General features: G+C 50.4%; 1 protein-coding gene across 4 annotated transcripts; it reads left to right on the top strand.

Annotated features, from left to right (window-relative positions):
* sh3kbp1 (SH3-domain kinase binding protein 1) lies at positions 1 to 16,293 on the top strand. 4 transcript variants are annotated; one of them, XM_061805588.1, is made up of 18 exons: positions 1 to 201; positions 3,116 to 3,273; positions 6,762 to 6,882; positions 7,661 to 7,767; positions 7,945 to 8,089; positions 8,160 to 8,239; positions 8,420 to 8,509; positions 10,135 to 10,216; positions 10,293 to 10,387; positions 10,474 to 10,569; positions 12,078 to 12,132; positions 12,230 to 12,301; positions 12,921 to 13,047; positions 13,145 to 13,215; positions 13,297 to 13,403; positions 13,935 to 14,054; positions 14,237 to 14,527; positions 14,612 to 16,293. In XM_061805588.1, exons 1-18 carry the CDS (start codon positions 198 to 200, stop codon positions 14,648 to 14,650), a joined length of 1,860 nt encoding a protein of 619 aa, XP_061661572.1. In that variant the 5' UTR covers positions 1 to 197; the 3' UTR covers positions 14,651 to 16,293. The 4 variants fall into 4 exon arrangements, with proteins under 4 accessions (XP_061661572.1, XP_061661574.1, XP_061661573.1 ...); XM_061805587.1 differs by lacking the exon at positions 1 to 201 and adding an exon at positions 1,094 to 1,553; XM_061805590.1 differs by lacking the exon at positions 3,116 to 3,273 and having other exon boundaries at positions 69 to 201.
* The last annotated feature ends 537 nt before the right edge of the window (positions 16,294 to 16,830 follow it).

Below are 16,830 nucleotides of genomic sequence, written 5' to 3'. Positions count from 1 at the left end.
AAAAAAAAAAAAAAAGAAAAAGAGGAAGGAATATGGTTTCATGTGACGCTCCTCCCGCACTAGCGGATCTCTGGTAGTGCGGAGGAGGAGGAGGAGGAGGAGGAGGAGGCTGCGTGGCTCAACAAAGCCGCTCGATATCTCAAGCGACCGCCTCGTACGGTACCGAAGCAAGCCCGAGGAGCACCGAGGAGACATAAATGGGTGAGGTGCACCATTTTCCTCGCTCCGTTAGGATGTCTCCCCCCCCTGCCCCCCTACCCCCCCCCCCTTGTCCCTAACCGAATCCGCCCTCCTCGTCCGCTCCATTTCTAGAAGATCTCCCCGCGCATCAGGATGAGCAGGGGCGGAAAGCCCAGGTCCATAGCCTGGGGGGGGGGGGCTCCCTGGCCACCTTAACAGCCCCCCCCCCCCCGCCGTGTGTGTGTGTGTGCGCGCGTGTACTATGTCGTCTTCTCTCTGCGTGACCGCGAATGCGCGTGAGGGTCTCCGTGAGATGATGAGTTGCAGATGTTGACACGTTTGCATTCACGCTCACGGGTGCGCGCGTGCGCGTGTGTGCTGACTGTGACATTTCTCATTAGGCGCGCCCCCGGGGCGCAGCGCGTGGCTAATGGCCGCGTCATCGATCGCCCGATGGCCGATTATTTCATCGATAACGCGCGTTCCCTCCGACGCGACATGTTGCTTGTCCTCCGCCATGCGGCGTAAACAAAACCTACGCAAAAACTGTTCGGGGGCGAGCCCCGCTTATCCTCAATGAGGCGTTTAAAAATGGGCCTATTTGTGCATCCGTTTTTTGGAACGCGCCCTGCACGATTTGCTGTTTTTATGCTGAGTCCAAAGCATGTCTGATGTGAAAGTACTGCTGTCTGAACTATGTTGAACTGAGGGGAGGAGTTTCATTCAGTCCTGCTGATAGCCTTGTGATTGGCCGCCATCTTGAATGGACTACCCCAAGTCTTATGGGATGGGTGTAAGTTGCTTGTGGATTTTTGTCATTTTAACTTTGGTTTGTTTTAATGGTAATATTTGGAGAATGTCAATTTGCAATAAGGGACCTTTTTATTTCATGTAATCAAGCAGCCATTTTGTGGTGTGGTTTCTTTATAACGTGACGTCGCCGTCTACTGGTCTGGCATGCGCACGACAGCTTTTTTCAGGGCGATGGCCGCTGATCGTATCTGTTAGCGTTAGCGCTTTTAACGTCAACACTCAAAACGGAAGACGAGCTCAGTCAGCCTCGCGACGACTTGGTAGACTTTCATCGAAGGTTTTTATAAATTGTGGCTTTGAAGAGTTTCTCAAAGTTTTTTTTTGCTGGGCCTACGTCAAGTTTTGCGGGGGTGGCAGCGTACGAGCTAGCTTTCGGACGCATACAATCCGACCGAGCGAGGGAGTGCACATGGCTCTGAAAATATAAGATCGGATGCGTTCCTACTTCACGCGGTGGGAGCGGGTACGATTCCGAGGAACGCCGACAACGCGGATGGCAGCTGCTGCTCGCGGGACGCGGCGGCGCTCGTCGGGCCCAAGTCTGCTTCCACGCGGCTCCGGTGGGACTTTGGTTTTGTTTTAACTGCCGCAGCTTTTGAATGTTGTCATCGCCACCTCTTTGTCTCATTTTTTTCGCGCCTTTTAAACGTTAGCATCAGAAAGACGCTTCAGTGATTTCTGTTCTAGTAATTCTGTCAATAACGGCGAAACCAGCCTGTCTATAACCACCTTTGTAAAACCCGGTGAGCGTAAGTCCGCCACGGCAGACGGCGGTCGGCCTCGCCTTACGTGTTGCTTGTTCCTCGCGCCCTTTTTTTTTTTTTTTTTTTTTACACCCACGCCGACAGAAGTCAGAAGTTCCTTCCCCGAATTTGCATTTTGAAGCCATTTGGTGGACTTCAAATAATTCGATCAAATGGTGCCTTTTTTTATTTTTTTAAATTCCCGTCCTCATCCATATGCTGCACGCGTAAAGGCGTCGATTTGAGTGGGGGGGGGGGGGGTCCGTGTGTGGGTGAGTCATACTCACCCGCATAAACGCTTGTTTCCGTGGTTACTGCATCTACCCGCCCCAAAAAAACCAAAAACAATAAAAATCAAACCCCCAGCACCGATTTGTGTGGTTATCTATCTATCTATCTATCTTCTATCTATCTATCTATCTATCTATCTATCTATCTATCTATCTATCTATCTATCTATCTATCTATCTATCTATCTATCTATCTATCTATCTATCTATCTATCTATCTATCTATCTATCTATCTACTTAACAAGCACAAGCTAGTAAACTCACCAACTTAATTTTCCTCATCTGTCTACTGTATCTCTAAAGCTAGTTAGCTTAGTGAACTAGTTCCCAATGTCTGTGTGTCTGTTCACTTTAGCTAGTTTCAGGGTAGTGAGTCCAGCTGCCATCTTGTCTTGTCTGTTTGTATATTCATTTGTTGATAAACTGCAGTTTGCCCAATCGTCCATCCAAACACAATTGAGGAAGTTTTCTAGGCATGTTATTAAGCTACTTAACTCAAGCTAGTTGCTAGCTTACCAACCTAATTAGTTGCTCGATTCATCTAGCTAGTTACCGATAACAGCTATTTCTCCACGAACCTCAGCTCGCTCCGAGCTGGTTAGCATATCCATTGTGTACAGAGAAACTTAGCTTCTCAAGGTAGCCATCTTTCTCGTCTGGTTAGCTTGCTGGCAAACAAGCTAAACTTCGCCGTCAAATCTCACGAGATGCAGTTGTAACGTGTCCTGTTTTTTGTAGGATCTCCTTCCATTTTGTCCCAGAAGAAATTCTTTAAACTTTCCCTTCCATTTTTAGCGAGTAAGATGAAGAACTGATCGATTTGGCAGAGAGCACTTTAGCTTTCTGCTGTCGTTTTGATCCGCAGAAACTTTACTAAACACGAAACCGGATACATTTAGTGGCCCCGGCGGTGCTGCGGGCCCATAAAAGCCTCCGTGTTTTATGTGGAAAGCCCGTCCTCGTTTGTCTTCGTGATTACGGTTTGCTCGACATCCCCAAAAGAGCAGCGGAGAGTTAGAAGCGGAACAACGCCACGTTTGACCTTTTGGCTACGGCACGCCAACACTCTCACTCTCGTTTTGCCTCAGTGGAGGCCGTGGTGGAGTTCGACTATGAGGCCCAGCAGGACGACGAGTTGAGCCTGAACGTGGGCGACGTCATCGTGAACATCCGGCGAGACGACGGAGGATGGTGGGAGGGCGAGCTGGGGGGCCGCCGGGGGCTCTTCCCCGACAACTTTGTGCGGGTGAGTACGCGCCGGATCGCGGTGGTGCCAACCGACAAAGAACAAATACTTTGCTCAAGCGACTTAAGTTCGTTATCGGAGAACATTTTACTGGAGTGGCCGTATTTGAACACAAATATCAGTACTTTTGTAAGCCGGAACTTTTACTTTGACGAGTTGTTCTTTTGGCTCCGCTTGCCAGGCCTGCCCGATCTTGGCGCTGATGTGTGTGAGGTGAAAAGAGTGAAGACAGCGTGTGTGTGCGTGTTGGCAGGAAGTGGACGGCGGCGCGGTAACGCATTTCGACAGCGTTGCGGTCCCGTCATGTGCTTGATTTGTGCTGACCCGCTGTCGCAGCGCAGGACAATGGCCGTGTGTGCATGTGGCGCGCTCGCTAATACCGCACTGGCGTGTCACAAAACTGCGCTCGCGGGAATGTGCGGCATTCGGCCGTCGAGCACGCGCCTTTAGCGAGAGGGCGAGGACGTCCACAGTCGGCAAACCGCAGGAAGCGACGCAACGGCCGTTAACTCGGGACGCGATCCTAAACGGTATTATCGTTGACGTGCCGGAAAAGAGAAAAAGATCAGACGGCCACATTTAGTCGACTGCGCAGGAGTCCTCTTCGGTTCTAGCTAGCAAGTTGTCTAGCTTCGTAATCTGTTTGTCTATCCTCTTCAGCCAGTTACACGCAGGTTATGCTGTGTATAACATCCACATATGTAAATTTTTAATAGCTAGTTAGCTTGTCAGCCCATTTATCTATGTAAAACAAGCTTCGTCATCATGCTAACGAGTTGTCTGCGCTTCCTTTTCTGGCTATTTAATCGTACAGTTAGCTGGAAGTCGTTAGATTAGCAAGCGATCTACCAATGTCTATATAAATATTTTTATAAATATTGCATATCTTATCATATCTTTTAACGGCATAATCATGAAGAAATTACACTTTGCTACAATGTCCGTTAATGTCTATTGCAGTCACCGTGATTTGACGGGCACGTATGCGCCCGAGCGCCATCGCACTCGCAAATTTGCACAGTCGAGCGCAAAAAAAAAATCACATGCGTAAAATTGGTTTACGAGTAGAAATACGGTGAAGCCTCGATTCTCGAACGTCCCCGTTTTCAAACAAATCGGTTTTTTCGAACAAGAATTTCTCAATTTTTTTTCTTCTGCTTCTGTTTTCAAACGAAAATTGGTACTCGAACGCCCCCAACCAAACCCGGAAATAGCATAATGCGAGCGGCGCAAGCAGCTGACCCACCCACGACGCGTTTTGTTATTGTCAATTTGACCGTCCCCCCCCAAAAAAACAGGAAATGACCTAACGCACGCGGGGCAACCAGCGCACTTTTCTTATTGTGTATATAACGCAGCCTCTGTACACAGACGTGTCCTGGTAGTCACTGTCGTTTTTGTTCTGATCGAGGACGACCGTATTATCCAAAGGAGCCAAGTTGCTTGTTTAAAGATATTCTGCACTTCTGTTGATGAAAAAAAGTTTACAAGGGTGCGGGCCGAGTCGCTCCAGATACGCCGATGCACTCCCAGCCTGGCGTACTCCACTACTAAAGCATACATTTCAAGCAAAATATAAATATATTTCTGAAAGTATTTTATTATATAAAGTATTTCAACTTTACATGTATTTCTACTATGCAGTTTATTATCAGGAAAAGCTAAAAAATAAAATAAAAAATAGGCTTGAAACGCATTGTTTTCTTTTCCATTCATTGTATTGGGAAACATTGATTCGGTTTTCGAACAAATCACTTCTCGAACCGTTTTCTGGAACGGATTGTGGTTGAGAACCGAGGCATCACTGTACATAGATATTGAAAGACGTCGCTTATTTTGTGTAGTCTTGACCAACGTTCCCTCGAAGCTGCGCAATTGCGCACTCGTCGCACACACTCTCACCGCACATGAAAACCGATCCGGCGCAGTGAACCACAACTGATGTGTTTTTGTTTTTTTTTGTTACACGGAAGCACTGCTCAGCCGACTTCTGTTTCCTCGTTTACATAACAGCGCCCCCCCTCCACTGTTAAAGTCGTACACTCATAATTGCAAACAACACACACTCGCAACTTTATATCTGCGGGCATGACTGACCACACCCGTAACCCTTCCAAATGTGAGTGACTAGCTATTGGCAACAAAAGTGAGTAGACGGGTTGGGGAGATTTTCGATCGCACTTCCAGTCAAAGCGGGTCCGCAGTCAATGCAAGCTAGGTCGGCGCCGGGTTAGCGCACGTCATCATGTGACCGCCGACCATGTGCCAGCTAAGCGGACTCACATGATGCGACGCGACGTGAGCGCTCCACCCTGAACCGGACTTGTGTTTTCCTCCCGGGGGCCGCAAACGCAAAACGGAAGAAAGAGTTTATGAACACGCTAAAAGCTAGCAAGAAATTCAAAGTGTGATTCTGAGTCAAAGTCGCAGTTAAAACGGCGACTTTGACCTGCCGGCGCACACACGCACGATTCATGCAGGTGTTTCCTGTTCAGATATGACGAATCGTGTCGTCTTCCTCATTTCATCTGCATTTCCTTTAAGTCGTCCGCCGACAGTCGTTAACCTCTCGGCAGTCCTAATCCCGGACAGATGCATTGCGTACCCCCCGATTCAATCCGTAAATCCGTCACACGCGTCCCTCGGCTCTCGTAAAGGAAGAGGAAGCCGGAGCCTCGCAAATGGCCGCCGCGGGTTTTTTGCGTGGGCTCGCGAGTGTGTGCGTGCAGGCACGCGGAGGCAATCGATGTTGCACTTTCCCGCCTGACCGCCGCTCGTGTTGACTTTGTGAAAATGCGGCCACGGCGAGCCACGTTCAGGAGTCAAAGTGTCCGTAAGCATCTGCTGTGCGCGGATGTTATTTTTCTTTCCAAAAGTAATAATCATTTGGGGTAATCGTGCGGTGGCTGGAGAGGAATAATGCGAGTTGTGTTTGTTTGTCACCATCCGGTGTGGATCCAGCACCGACGTTTAGCGCCGGTGCCGTCGTCCAGGAAACGGCTCGGTATTTTTGGATCTGGTGGCTCGCGAAGGCTTCCGTGCCCCACCGGGTCGTCGTACGTGCGCGCGCGTTCACGCGTGGGCGAGTCAGGCCCGGCGGGGCCGCGTCAGCCGCGGGCCGGGCTTACGAAACCGGCGGCGGACACGTGAGCGCCCCCCCCCCCCCTCCACCATATTTGTTGTCGCGCTTTCTCCTCCTCCGGCGAGGAGGAAGTTTCACGACGTTTGCGTTTGCGCACGATGGGGAGGCGCGTCGTGCTAAACAAAACACCAGAATTTCTGAACTATAAAAGTAAAACGTTGGAGAGAAAAGCATCATCGAGGTAAAATGAAAGTAAGGAAAAATGGAATGAATGAAACTGGAAGGATCATCAGAAAAAACGGGGGGGGGGGGGGATGCCGAGATTAACTTTCGAGGTCCAAGTCGTAATGTTCTGAGTTTGGGGCGAAAATAAATGTTTTTCAGAATTTGTTTGTCTTCCTTGCAGGAGATCAAGAAAGAGGGCAAGCGAGACGGCGGACAAGCCGGCGCCGCCGTCAAAGCGGACCTGTCCAACGGTCGGGCCAGTCCCGTGTCCGAGCCCGGCGCCGCCGGGGCGGCCAAGAAAGGTGACTCGCGCGGCAAAGGCGCCCAACACGTTTGCCAAAATAACAGTCCAGATAAAAGTGGTGAATTTTTACATATTTATATTACAAAATAAAAGTTGTATACTATATTTGTGCAGAAAAAAAAAAATAAAATCAAAGGCGTAGCACTATGAGAATAACATCTATTGTTTTTAAATTCTAATATCACAAGAATATATTTTAACGAGAATCAGTTGCACTTTTTTTAGAATCAAATATATTTTCAGGTGAAGATTTTGTTTTTTCCTAACAAAGTTGCAATTTTATGAGAATAAAGTTCGATTAAAAAAAACGTTAGGAGCCTATAAAGTTAATATGCACGCGCATGTTTTTGGAACATGGGAAAATTCCCAAGATTCATTGAATTGTTTCACGTCCAACACTTTTGTCATGAGAAAGGCGACCCCTGGTGGACGGAAAGAGAACCGCAGAACGCAGCCTTTAAGGCGCTGTCCAAATTTGGTCAGCCGGTCCAAAGACATGTCGGCCAATCAGATGCTTCCATGTCACATTTACGTTTCAGAGTTTATAATACATACACTAAGTTTATAACACACACACACAAATATCCAACATGACATAATGTGAGCAGTTTGAAAAGAAAGTACCCGAAAGACGCCGAACAGAGTTAATTCCCGGATCTCCTGACGGACCAAAGATTTGGTGTGCTTTTTTTTTTTTTTGTGTCCGGAAGTTTTAAAGCCCAGCGCAAAATGTTCCACTTTTTTTTTTTTTTTTTTTGCCGTCTGCTCCATTTCAGGGGAGCAAATCCGTAAGCGTCGGTGCAAAGCGGCCTTCAGCTACGTCCCCCAGCACGAAGACGAACTGGAACTGAAAATCGGCGACATCATCGAAATCTTAGCGGAGGTCAGACGACAACGCTCGCTTTTAGCGTTCATCCGGCTTGAAAAAAAGTTGACGGTCGAGAACTTGTTTGGATCAGCGGACCATCCGAGAGGGTTGTTTGCTGTTACAAATGATGCCCACGAGAGGGCGCCGCGCTGATTCCAACGTGTCTGCTTATCGTTTGTGGTGGAGGTGCAGGTGGAGGAGGGATGGTGGGAGGGCGTCCTGAACGGCAAAAGCGGGATGTTCCCCTCCAACTTCACCAAAGAGATCCTCCTGGAAGCCGACGGGCCCTCCGCCGACACGCCCGCCTCGCAGGAGGAGCACCGCGGCGGCCGCAACAGTTGAGTCACGCCCGATCGCGAGGGCGAGGATGCCGCCCGGTTTGACGATTTACGACTTTTGGTGTCTAGGTAAGAACAGCCCGGTGAGCGAAAGCGACGGAGGGGACTGTCGGGCCGACGCGGGTTCCGGGGAAATCCAGCCCAAAAAGGTCACTTGAGTATCACAGCCGCAGTTTTTACACTTACAGATGCCACAAGATGGCGGCAAAGCACAACGTTTGCCTAAAAATTAAGCGAATCGACTCCCAAAATGTGTTCAAACGTTACCAAAATACCGTCAGGCGCACGGCAAAAGCTGAAGGCGGCGCTTTTTGTGTGGAAATTTGCAGGTGAAGGGCTTCGGCTTCGGCGACATCTTCAAAGATCAGCCCATCAGGCTGCGGCCGTGCTCCGCCGACGGCGACTCGGACGGCGACAAGGTGACTCCAAACGCCGGCGTTTGAAGTGCAGCAGTTCCAGGCTTCACTCACGTGCCACTAGATGGCGCCAAAGCGCCGTTGCCGCGAAGGAACTATGTTGAAGTGATTCGTTGCTTGAATCTCAGTGACAAAACTTTGTGTGCTGGGGGGGGGGCTGCGTTTAGCCTGGGTTGTTAGCAAAAGTTGTGCCACTTGCCGCTGGTCTCGATAACTACTCTTTAAAAAAAAAAAAGTGGGAGGTTGTGGTGGGGTGGGCGGGGCGCTACCGATTGTGTCCCATGACTCCCAAATTGATTCTGTCATCGTTTTTGTTTTGAGGGAAGGAAGTCTGGCGCAGGCTCCTCCTCTTCCTGCGTCCGTTTGGCTGCACAGGAAGCGCTTTCATGTCCGCACACGGCGCGAGCAAAGCAGAAGCGAGAGAGGGGGAGGAGGAGGAGGAGAGGAAAAGGGTGGAAAAAAAAAACCTGACGCTAACACACTGAAGTACACACAAACGGACGGCACGGACGTTGGGTGTTCCGCCGCCGCCGCCGCCGCCGATGTAGCAAAGCGTCGTCTGTCTGTCCCGATTTTGCGTTAGCCGGCCGAGAGCGAGGTAGGATCAGGATCTCGCTCATCTTTTCTCTTGCTCTCCTGTCATCTTGCTTCCTTGGAAGCGCTCGTCCATTTTGACACTTTAATCTTGAATTGAATTCAAAATTAAAAAAAAAAAAAAAAATTGAGCAAATGCAGATGGAAGTAAATTATCATTTTTTTTTTTTTTTTTTTTAAACAAGGTTTCTACAAATTACGTTTTATATACTTTGCTTGCTTCCTTTACAAACATATCAAAATAATTTTGATGTATTAAGTCGTTAAGAGCGTTGTGACAGAGTAAGACAAAGTACTACTCTACTTTTAATAATTGTCATTAATTTAAGAATAAAGACAGAAATAATTGAACATTTTTTTCCCCCAATTTCGAATGCATTTTCCCAAAATTTAGGTCACAATTTGTCGCCACTGAGCAAATACTACAAGTACTGCGTACATACGACGGATATAAATATGAGTTTCATCCTTGAGCTGGTCGAGCTAACTACTGCAAAATAAAATCAAATAAAAGTACAGTAAAATCTGTCGGTGCTTCCTAATGAGCAGTTTGGCCCGCGCACGTCCCCAAGTGGAGTTGCGCAGGTTCGATCCCGCTATTTGTTGGGAGAGGGGAAGGCGTGGGGGGGGGGGGGGGGGTTCGGTTATGCTGAGTCACCCCAAGTGCAAACGGCAACTTCTGGATGAGTGAAGATGCTAAATGCCAGCGGTGGGCGGTAACCGAGCGCAAGGACTGGACATGGACGGGGGGGGGGGGGGGTCTGTGAACAGAGCAGGGTGTGTGTGTGTGTGTGTTGTGGACAAACACGGCCCTGTGAGTTTTCCTGTGGAAGAAGCACCCCCCCCCACCCACCCAAGGCTTCCGCAAAACTCTGAGGAGGTGGGGGGTTGGGGGGGGGGGGGGCACACCAACAACGTCGCACCCGTCAGCTCGTGTTGATTTTTTGTCGCATTTCGCTGCTCGCGATTCGCCATCGGAATTCCAGACTAGGCGCCCGCCTTTCGCCACACGTGTTAACGTTCACGTCCTGCAGGTCGCCGAGTGGAAGACGGCGGCGGCGGCGAACCCGGCGGCGCCCGACAACATGAAGAGCGACCCCGACGGCAGAGGAAAAGGTCGACCCGAGCTCGCCCGCCCGCCCGCCCGCCCGTCCCGTTTCTCTAGCAAGCTTTCTTTGAAATGTGCTTCCAGGACGGGAGCTGTGCAAAGTCCTCTTTCCTTACGAGGCTCAGAACGAGGATGAGCTGACCATCAAAGAGGGCGAAATCATCGCCATCATCACCAAGGTGATTTTTTTTTTTTTTTCTTCCACGCGGTCGGTTTTTCGAGCGGGCCTCAACCCCGCCTCCCGGCGTTTTGTTTAACCGCGCAGGAGTGCGCCGACACGGGCTGGTGGATGGGCGAGGTCGGCGGCAGGCAGGGCGTCTTCCCGGACAACTTCGTCAAGCTGCTGGAAGCCGAGAAAGAGGTAGACCGCGACCCGTTCCAAAACTGGACTTAGTGACAGGAAAATGAAAAAAGAAAAAAGATCTTAAAGGGGCATTCCGGTGATTTGGATTCACAATGCAATCCGATACGTCATGTCATGTGTACTGTACCTTGACAATGTGATGTTAATCCTCTTTCATTTAATGTTTGTTTGGTTTTTTTTTTTAGAAGATTTTACAAATTTTCAATTTGGCACGGATGTGACGTAATGCGCGCGGCAACAAAGGCTCGCTTACGTTGGGAAACAATTGTGGCCACTTCTGATTTCTCGGATTTATCCTCATCGGATTTGAACCTGTGGCTGTCAATAATGCTGAATATTCGGCTGGTTCTTCGGACGGGAATAACGCAGAGTCTGAAGAGCGAGCTCTGGTGAGCGACCGGGCGCGAGCGAGCTCCGGTGGCAGGCGAGCGACCGGCGGCGAGCGAGCTCCGGCGCCGAGTGAGCTCTGGCGAGCAACCGGCAGCGAGCGAGCGACCGGTAGCGAGTGAGGTCTGGTGAGCGACCGGCAGCAAGCGAGCTCCGGCGCCGAGCGATCTCCGGCGAGCGACCGGCAGCGAGTGAGGTCTGGCGAGCGACCGGCAGCGAGTGAGGTCTGGCGAGCGACCGGCAGCGAGCGAGCGACCGGTAGCGAGTGAGGTCTGGCGAGCGACCGGCAGCGAGCGAGCGACCGGTAGCGAGTGAGGTCTGGCGAGCGACCGGCAGCGAGCGAGCGACCGGTAGCGAGTGAGGTCTGGGGCACGACCGGCAGCGAGCGAGCTCCGGCGCCGAGCGATCTCCGGCGAGCGACCGGCAGCGAGTGAGGTCTGGCGAGCGACCGGCAGCGAGCGAGCGACCGGTAGCGAGTGAGGTCTGGGGCACGACCGGCAGCAAGCGAGCTCCGGCGCCGAGTGAGCTCCGGCGAGCGGCCGGCGGCGAGCGAGCTCTGGCGAGCAAGCTTTGGCGCCGAGCGAGCTCCGATGGGCTAACGGTGGGGCCGAGAGCCGGGCCACAAGTTTGATCCGTACGGACGTATACCTCTGTCTTCCCGATGAACCGATTCATCTGATGAGGATAAATGTGCGCTGGCCACAATTGTTTCCCATTGTCAGCGAGCCTTTGTTGCCGCGCGCATTACGTCACACATCTGCGCACGTCGGTCACGTGACTCGCCAAAATGGCGGCGCCCATGAAAATTTGTAATTGCTGATAAAAATCTTGTCAAAAAAACCATTAAATGAGAGAGGATTAAGATCGCATTGTCAAGGTACAGTACATATGACATGACGGATAGATTTGTAGTCCAAACCATTGGAGTTTTGTTAGTTATGATTCAATTGAAAGGCATCGCATCTAAAGTTGAAATAAGAAATGGTGTCTGATTTTTTCAAAAGATGCTGAAGATGACTCTAAAAAGTTGACCAATGAACGATATTCCGAGCATCTGTTGATCGATCAAGAGCGCCGTGCCGCTACTTTTGCCCACGTATCGCCCTTGTACGTTCCAGAGACCAAAGAAGCCGCCTCCCCCCAGCGCGTTGGCGACCAAGCACGCCGCGCCAGGTAAGGAAAATCTCCGGCGTCCTCTCGCCGGGGGTCGCACGTTGTCGTTCCGGGACGGCGAGAGAATGACGGCGGGACCAAAAACTCTGACCGTTAGAGAAAAAGTCGGACGTCAAGAAGGTTCCCCCGGAGCGGCCCGAGCACCTGCCGCACAGAGACCAGGACCGAGGTACCCGCCCTGGTCCCGCCCGCTTTTAAATCTTTTTTTTTTTTTTTTTTTTTAACAGTCTGTCGCTTTTTTTTTGTCCTTCTGTATTTACATGAACAGCCTTTTAAGATTTGAATCCGTCGATCGGTGGAGCACATTGCGAAAGCAAATCATCGGGCCGAAGGACAGAAACGCGCAAGCGCAAGAATTCTCGCGACGGCAACAAAGTGAAATACAAGCAAGCTGTCGTCCTGGAATTCGAAACAAATCGAATGCAACATTTTGCTCGCTTTGAAGATTCAGCCAAGCCCAAGACAAGTCAAACAGTTTTTGTTGAGACAGGACAAGACAGGACAGGACAGTCATTTTCTTTCGAGTCATGATTATTATTTAATGGTGGCGTATCGATCGTGTATCAAAAACCGACCGTCCATAGCGGATTTTGTCCCATGCGCAGGGAACTTTCTTCATATCCTCCGTCGGGTCGCATCTGATCTTCAAGTCTTTCCTGTCCTCTGCTTCTCGTTTTAACAACTGCACTTTTTCTTTCCTCGCCCAAAACTAAAATGGACGAAGTTCCGTCGTCGGCACGCAAATAGAGAGGTGTGTGTGTGTGTGTGTGTGTGTGTTGTGTGTGTAGGCGACGAGGTGGTCAAGCCTTCCCTCCCGACTGTCCTCCCCAAAAAACCTTTCCCCCCAAAGACGCCCCCTCCCTCCTCGGCTAGCCAGCAACCCCCGAGGCGCCCCGAGAGACCGCCGGCCCTGGCGTCAGTACCCGTTCTCGGAACCTCCCGTGTGTCGACCCAAACCCCGGCCTACCCTAACGTTTGTGTGTGTGTGTGTGTGTGTGGTTTGGCCGCTCAGGTGCGAAAGCCCCAAGTCCGACGGTGGGGCTTCGACACCCGAATCCGGTCCCGACAGGTCTCACGCCACCGGTGAGCGCCGTGCGGGAAGACCGCGATCCGTTTCTCCCCTCAGTCTGACGCCCACGGATGTGTGTGTGTGTGTGTTGCTAGATCTGGACCTGGACGCGGTGGTCCCGTCGGCGGAGAAGCTCAGTCACCCGACGGCGTCGCGGCCCAGGGTCACGGACCGCCGGCCTCGCTCGCAGATCATCACAGCTGTGAGGACGAATGATTCATTCAAATTGATTGAAAAATATTTGATACGGGGAGACTGCGAAAGGGAACCGCGGTGTACTATTTGGTGCCATCTGGTGGACTCTTGGTTGAATTCACAGCTGTTTTTTGCCATGTTTTGTGTTTTTTTTTTTTGTTTGTTTTGTTTTTTCCTCCAACATTTATTATTGTGTGTATTTGCGAAAAGGTGAGTTATGATTTGTGTGTTTGCATATTTATTTGAGTATGTGCTCGTGTTTTAGTTTTGATAGTGCGTTTTGGTTACTGTAGTGGTTTATGTAACATGGGTTCATAATTGTGTACACGCTTGATGTATGGAGTTGCTGCTTCTCAGTAATCTCCATCTTGTGGCACCTATGCACAATTACACACAGTCGTTGGGGGTTTGTAAATTCTTTACGTTTTGGGGCAATTTGCTGCAAGTTTCTGTCATAAACAGTCAGTAACTCTGTAATAACAGTTACTAATCGACCCATGTACTGTACTTACCGACTTGCATTTTCTGCTCTCCGCAGTCCTCGGTGACCATCGGCGATGCGGAGTGCCCGGCGCCGGAGCGAGCCAAGGAGGACCCGGAACCGGTCCAGTCCAGACCTGCGGAGGTTTCGGCAAGAAAGGGACTTTCAGTCGTTTCGGTGAGTACCAAATACCGCAATGCGGGAAATGTGCTTTTACTGAAGTAAAGGAGTTGACTGAGAAGTTCTACTTTTCTCGGAATATTTTTCATATTCCTATGAGCACCTTGCGAGCGGCTCCTTCCATCTCCACCCAGTAGAGGTCGCCAACCAGCGTGTGTCTATGTGCCCTCCTCCTTCAGCCCCCCGAGAGCAAATCCCAGTCCGCCGCCAAGTCGCCCTCGTCTCTGAACCTGCCCGGGGGCCCCGGGCATCGGCCCGCCTCGCCTTCCTCCCCGTCGGCGAGCGCCAGCCCCTCACCGGAGCTGCGGCAGTCGCCGTCGGCGGCGGCGGCGCCAACGCTGGAGGAGCTTCGGCGGCAGCTGCGAGAGCTCCGCGGCGCCGTGGAGCTGCTGAAGAGTCAGCACAGGCAGGAGATGAAGCAGCTGGCCGGCACGCTGGACGAGGAGAAGAAGATCCGGCTCAGTTTACAGGTGGGCCGGACGAAAACGACGCGAACCGGCGCTGAGGAAAAGGAGTCGACCGATAAATTGGATCTTTTGGGTTTGTTGGGACAGATGGAAGTGGAGCACATCAAGAAGATCCTGTCCAAATGAGCCGGGGGCCGAGACTACGTTTGTGCCAAACGATCGTGACGATCGCCATCAGCAGCGAGCTTGGTGGACTCAAAACTATACGTGCCCCCAAGCCCCCCCCCACCCCTAGCAGCCCACCATGATGTCGCCTTACCTCGTGTTGACTTCTCTCTCTCTCTCTCTCTCTCTCTCCTCTCTCTCTCTCTCTTTCTCTCTTTTCTGTTCTGTTCATTTCTCACCAGCCGTTCTCTCTCCCGCCGTGTCGCTCAGAGGTACTCGCGTGAACTACTTGAGTGGCGAAGGCCCGTCGGAACCCCCGCGGGCCGGTCGGTTCGCTTGCGCCGTCGCGCGTCCACGCCGTGGCCTTCCCGCCTCTTTACTTTGCCGTGCGCGCGCGACACGGGCGCATTTTTACGTGCTTCGAGGAGGATTGATGTTTGTTTTATTTAGCATTTATGCATCGCTAATGCTAATTGGCCCAGATTATTATTATTATTATTTTTTTTTTTTAATCCCGCCACTATACCGTCTGATAATTTTCAGATGAGGGAATTTTTGTGAGTTTTATCTGAGCAACAGAGGTGAACACAAGCGGAGGGCTCGAGTCACACAACTTGACTCGAGTCTGACTTGCGTTTTTGGACTTGTTTGGCTTTGGACTTCAGCCTGGTAGACACAGGAGGATTTTATTTTTTTAAAAGGTTTTGCAGCTGTTGAAGATTCCACACATGAAGCTAAAAAAAGAAATTAAGTTCAGTATGAGTGGTCTTGTGTGTGGTGCACTCCGATTATGTTAACACACAAAACCACGCGCATAAAGATTCTGCGCTCCACCAGTGATCCAGAATCTCGTCCTCCAAGACAGAAGTCTTGCGCGATCTAAAAAAAAAAAAAAAAAAATGGGAACACAGCCGGGTACGTTTCCCGAGTGTTGCCGACGGTGCCTGAGGCGCAAGTGTTGGAGATTGCCGACGTCGTCGGTAAAGACCGAAGCCGGTTTTGTAAAAAGTACGACTCGACTCGACGTGATTCGACTCCTTGGCTCTTTGCCACAATAAGTGGTGCTAGCTTGAAACTTGACGGCCGAGACTCGCTCGTGACTAACTTCCAACTTTGATGGTTATCTTAGAGCCGTCGAGGCAAATTCAAACGGGATTGGCTGTTCGGAGACGTGACCGCCATTGAAACTGTGGGTTAGGGCGCCCCCCCGCAGGCACAAACGCGACAGGACAGGCGAGCTCCTCACCAAACCCACGACACAAAACAAAAAAAAAAACTGTAGCTTGATTGCAAAATTGCGCTCGTGCTGTCCACGTGGTTATTTTTGTCGTTTATTTGAAAATCACGTGGACTTTTTGGACCTCACCGGAGACGCAGGTTTTAGCCGGAAGCGACGTTAGCGACAGGGTAGAAGGAATGCGGACCGCGAGGCGCGTGTGTGTTGGCTTCCTCCTCCGTACGACGTGTATGTGCACACAATCTATGGCAACGCATCACTGTGGCCTTCCTCTTTTCACGTTTTCTTTCTGGCACTCAACAAACGAGAGAAGGAAACGGAGGCTGCCAAAACGGTTTCCTCTTTTTCTCCAGGATGGTGACGACAAATAAGATATAAATATATTCTTTTATATTTCTGTGGAATAAAGATGCTATTATGTACCGTACGCGTTGGGTCCATTTCGTTCATCGCTGCGAGCGAAGCTGAGAACTGAGCAACGTGCAGCGATTGCAAATGCCGGAGGATATTTTTGCAACTTTGTCGCTGTAAGCAGGATTTTGAGGACAGCGGACCAAAATGGCTTTAGCGGCACTTACGGCATTTTAACAAATTTCAGGGAGACTGGACTAATCAATTCAAATTGAAAAAAAAAAAAAATGAAATTAGAACTGTAATTACAATCACAATGAGTTGAAGTTAACAGTCGCAAATTTGCAAAAATTGAACTCGCGTGACCATCCGGACGATTACAAAAACAAAATTTGACCAGAAGACGTGGACGGGAGGCGGACGTCTTTGCAAATCCTGCAGAAGGGAAAAACTTGTGAGGATAAGAACGCTCGTGTGTTTTTAAACGATGCGTGTGTACACGCTTGAAAACGACAAATGCATTATGTACTCGTTGTTTAATCCGTTACTGGATTAAATATGGTTACAAATACTTTACCAGAAGATTGCGATTGCACCTTCGCTCGGCCACGAC

Source organism: Syngnathoides biaculeatus, chromosome 19, assembly GCF_019802595.1.
Source record: "Syngnathoides biaculeatus isolate LvHL_M chromosome 19, ASM1980259v1, whole genome shotgun sequence".
NCBI classification, from domain to species: Eukaryota; Metazoa; Chordata; class Actinopteri; order Syngnathiformes; family Syngnathidae; genus Syngnathoides; species Syngnathoides biaculeatus.
This window is presented reverse-complemented; position numbering and strand designations above follow the sequence as displayed.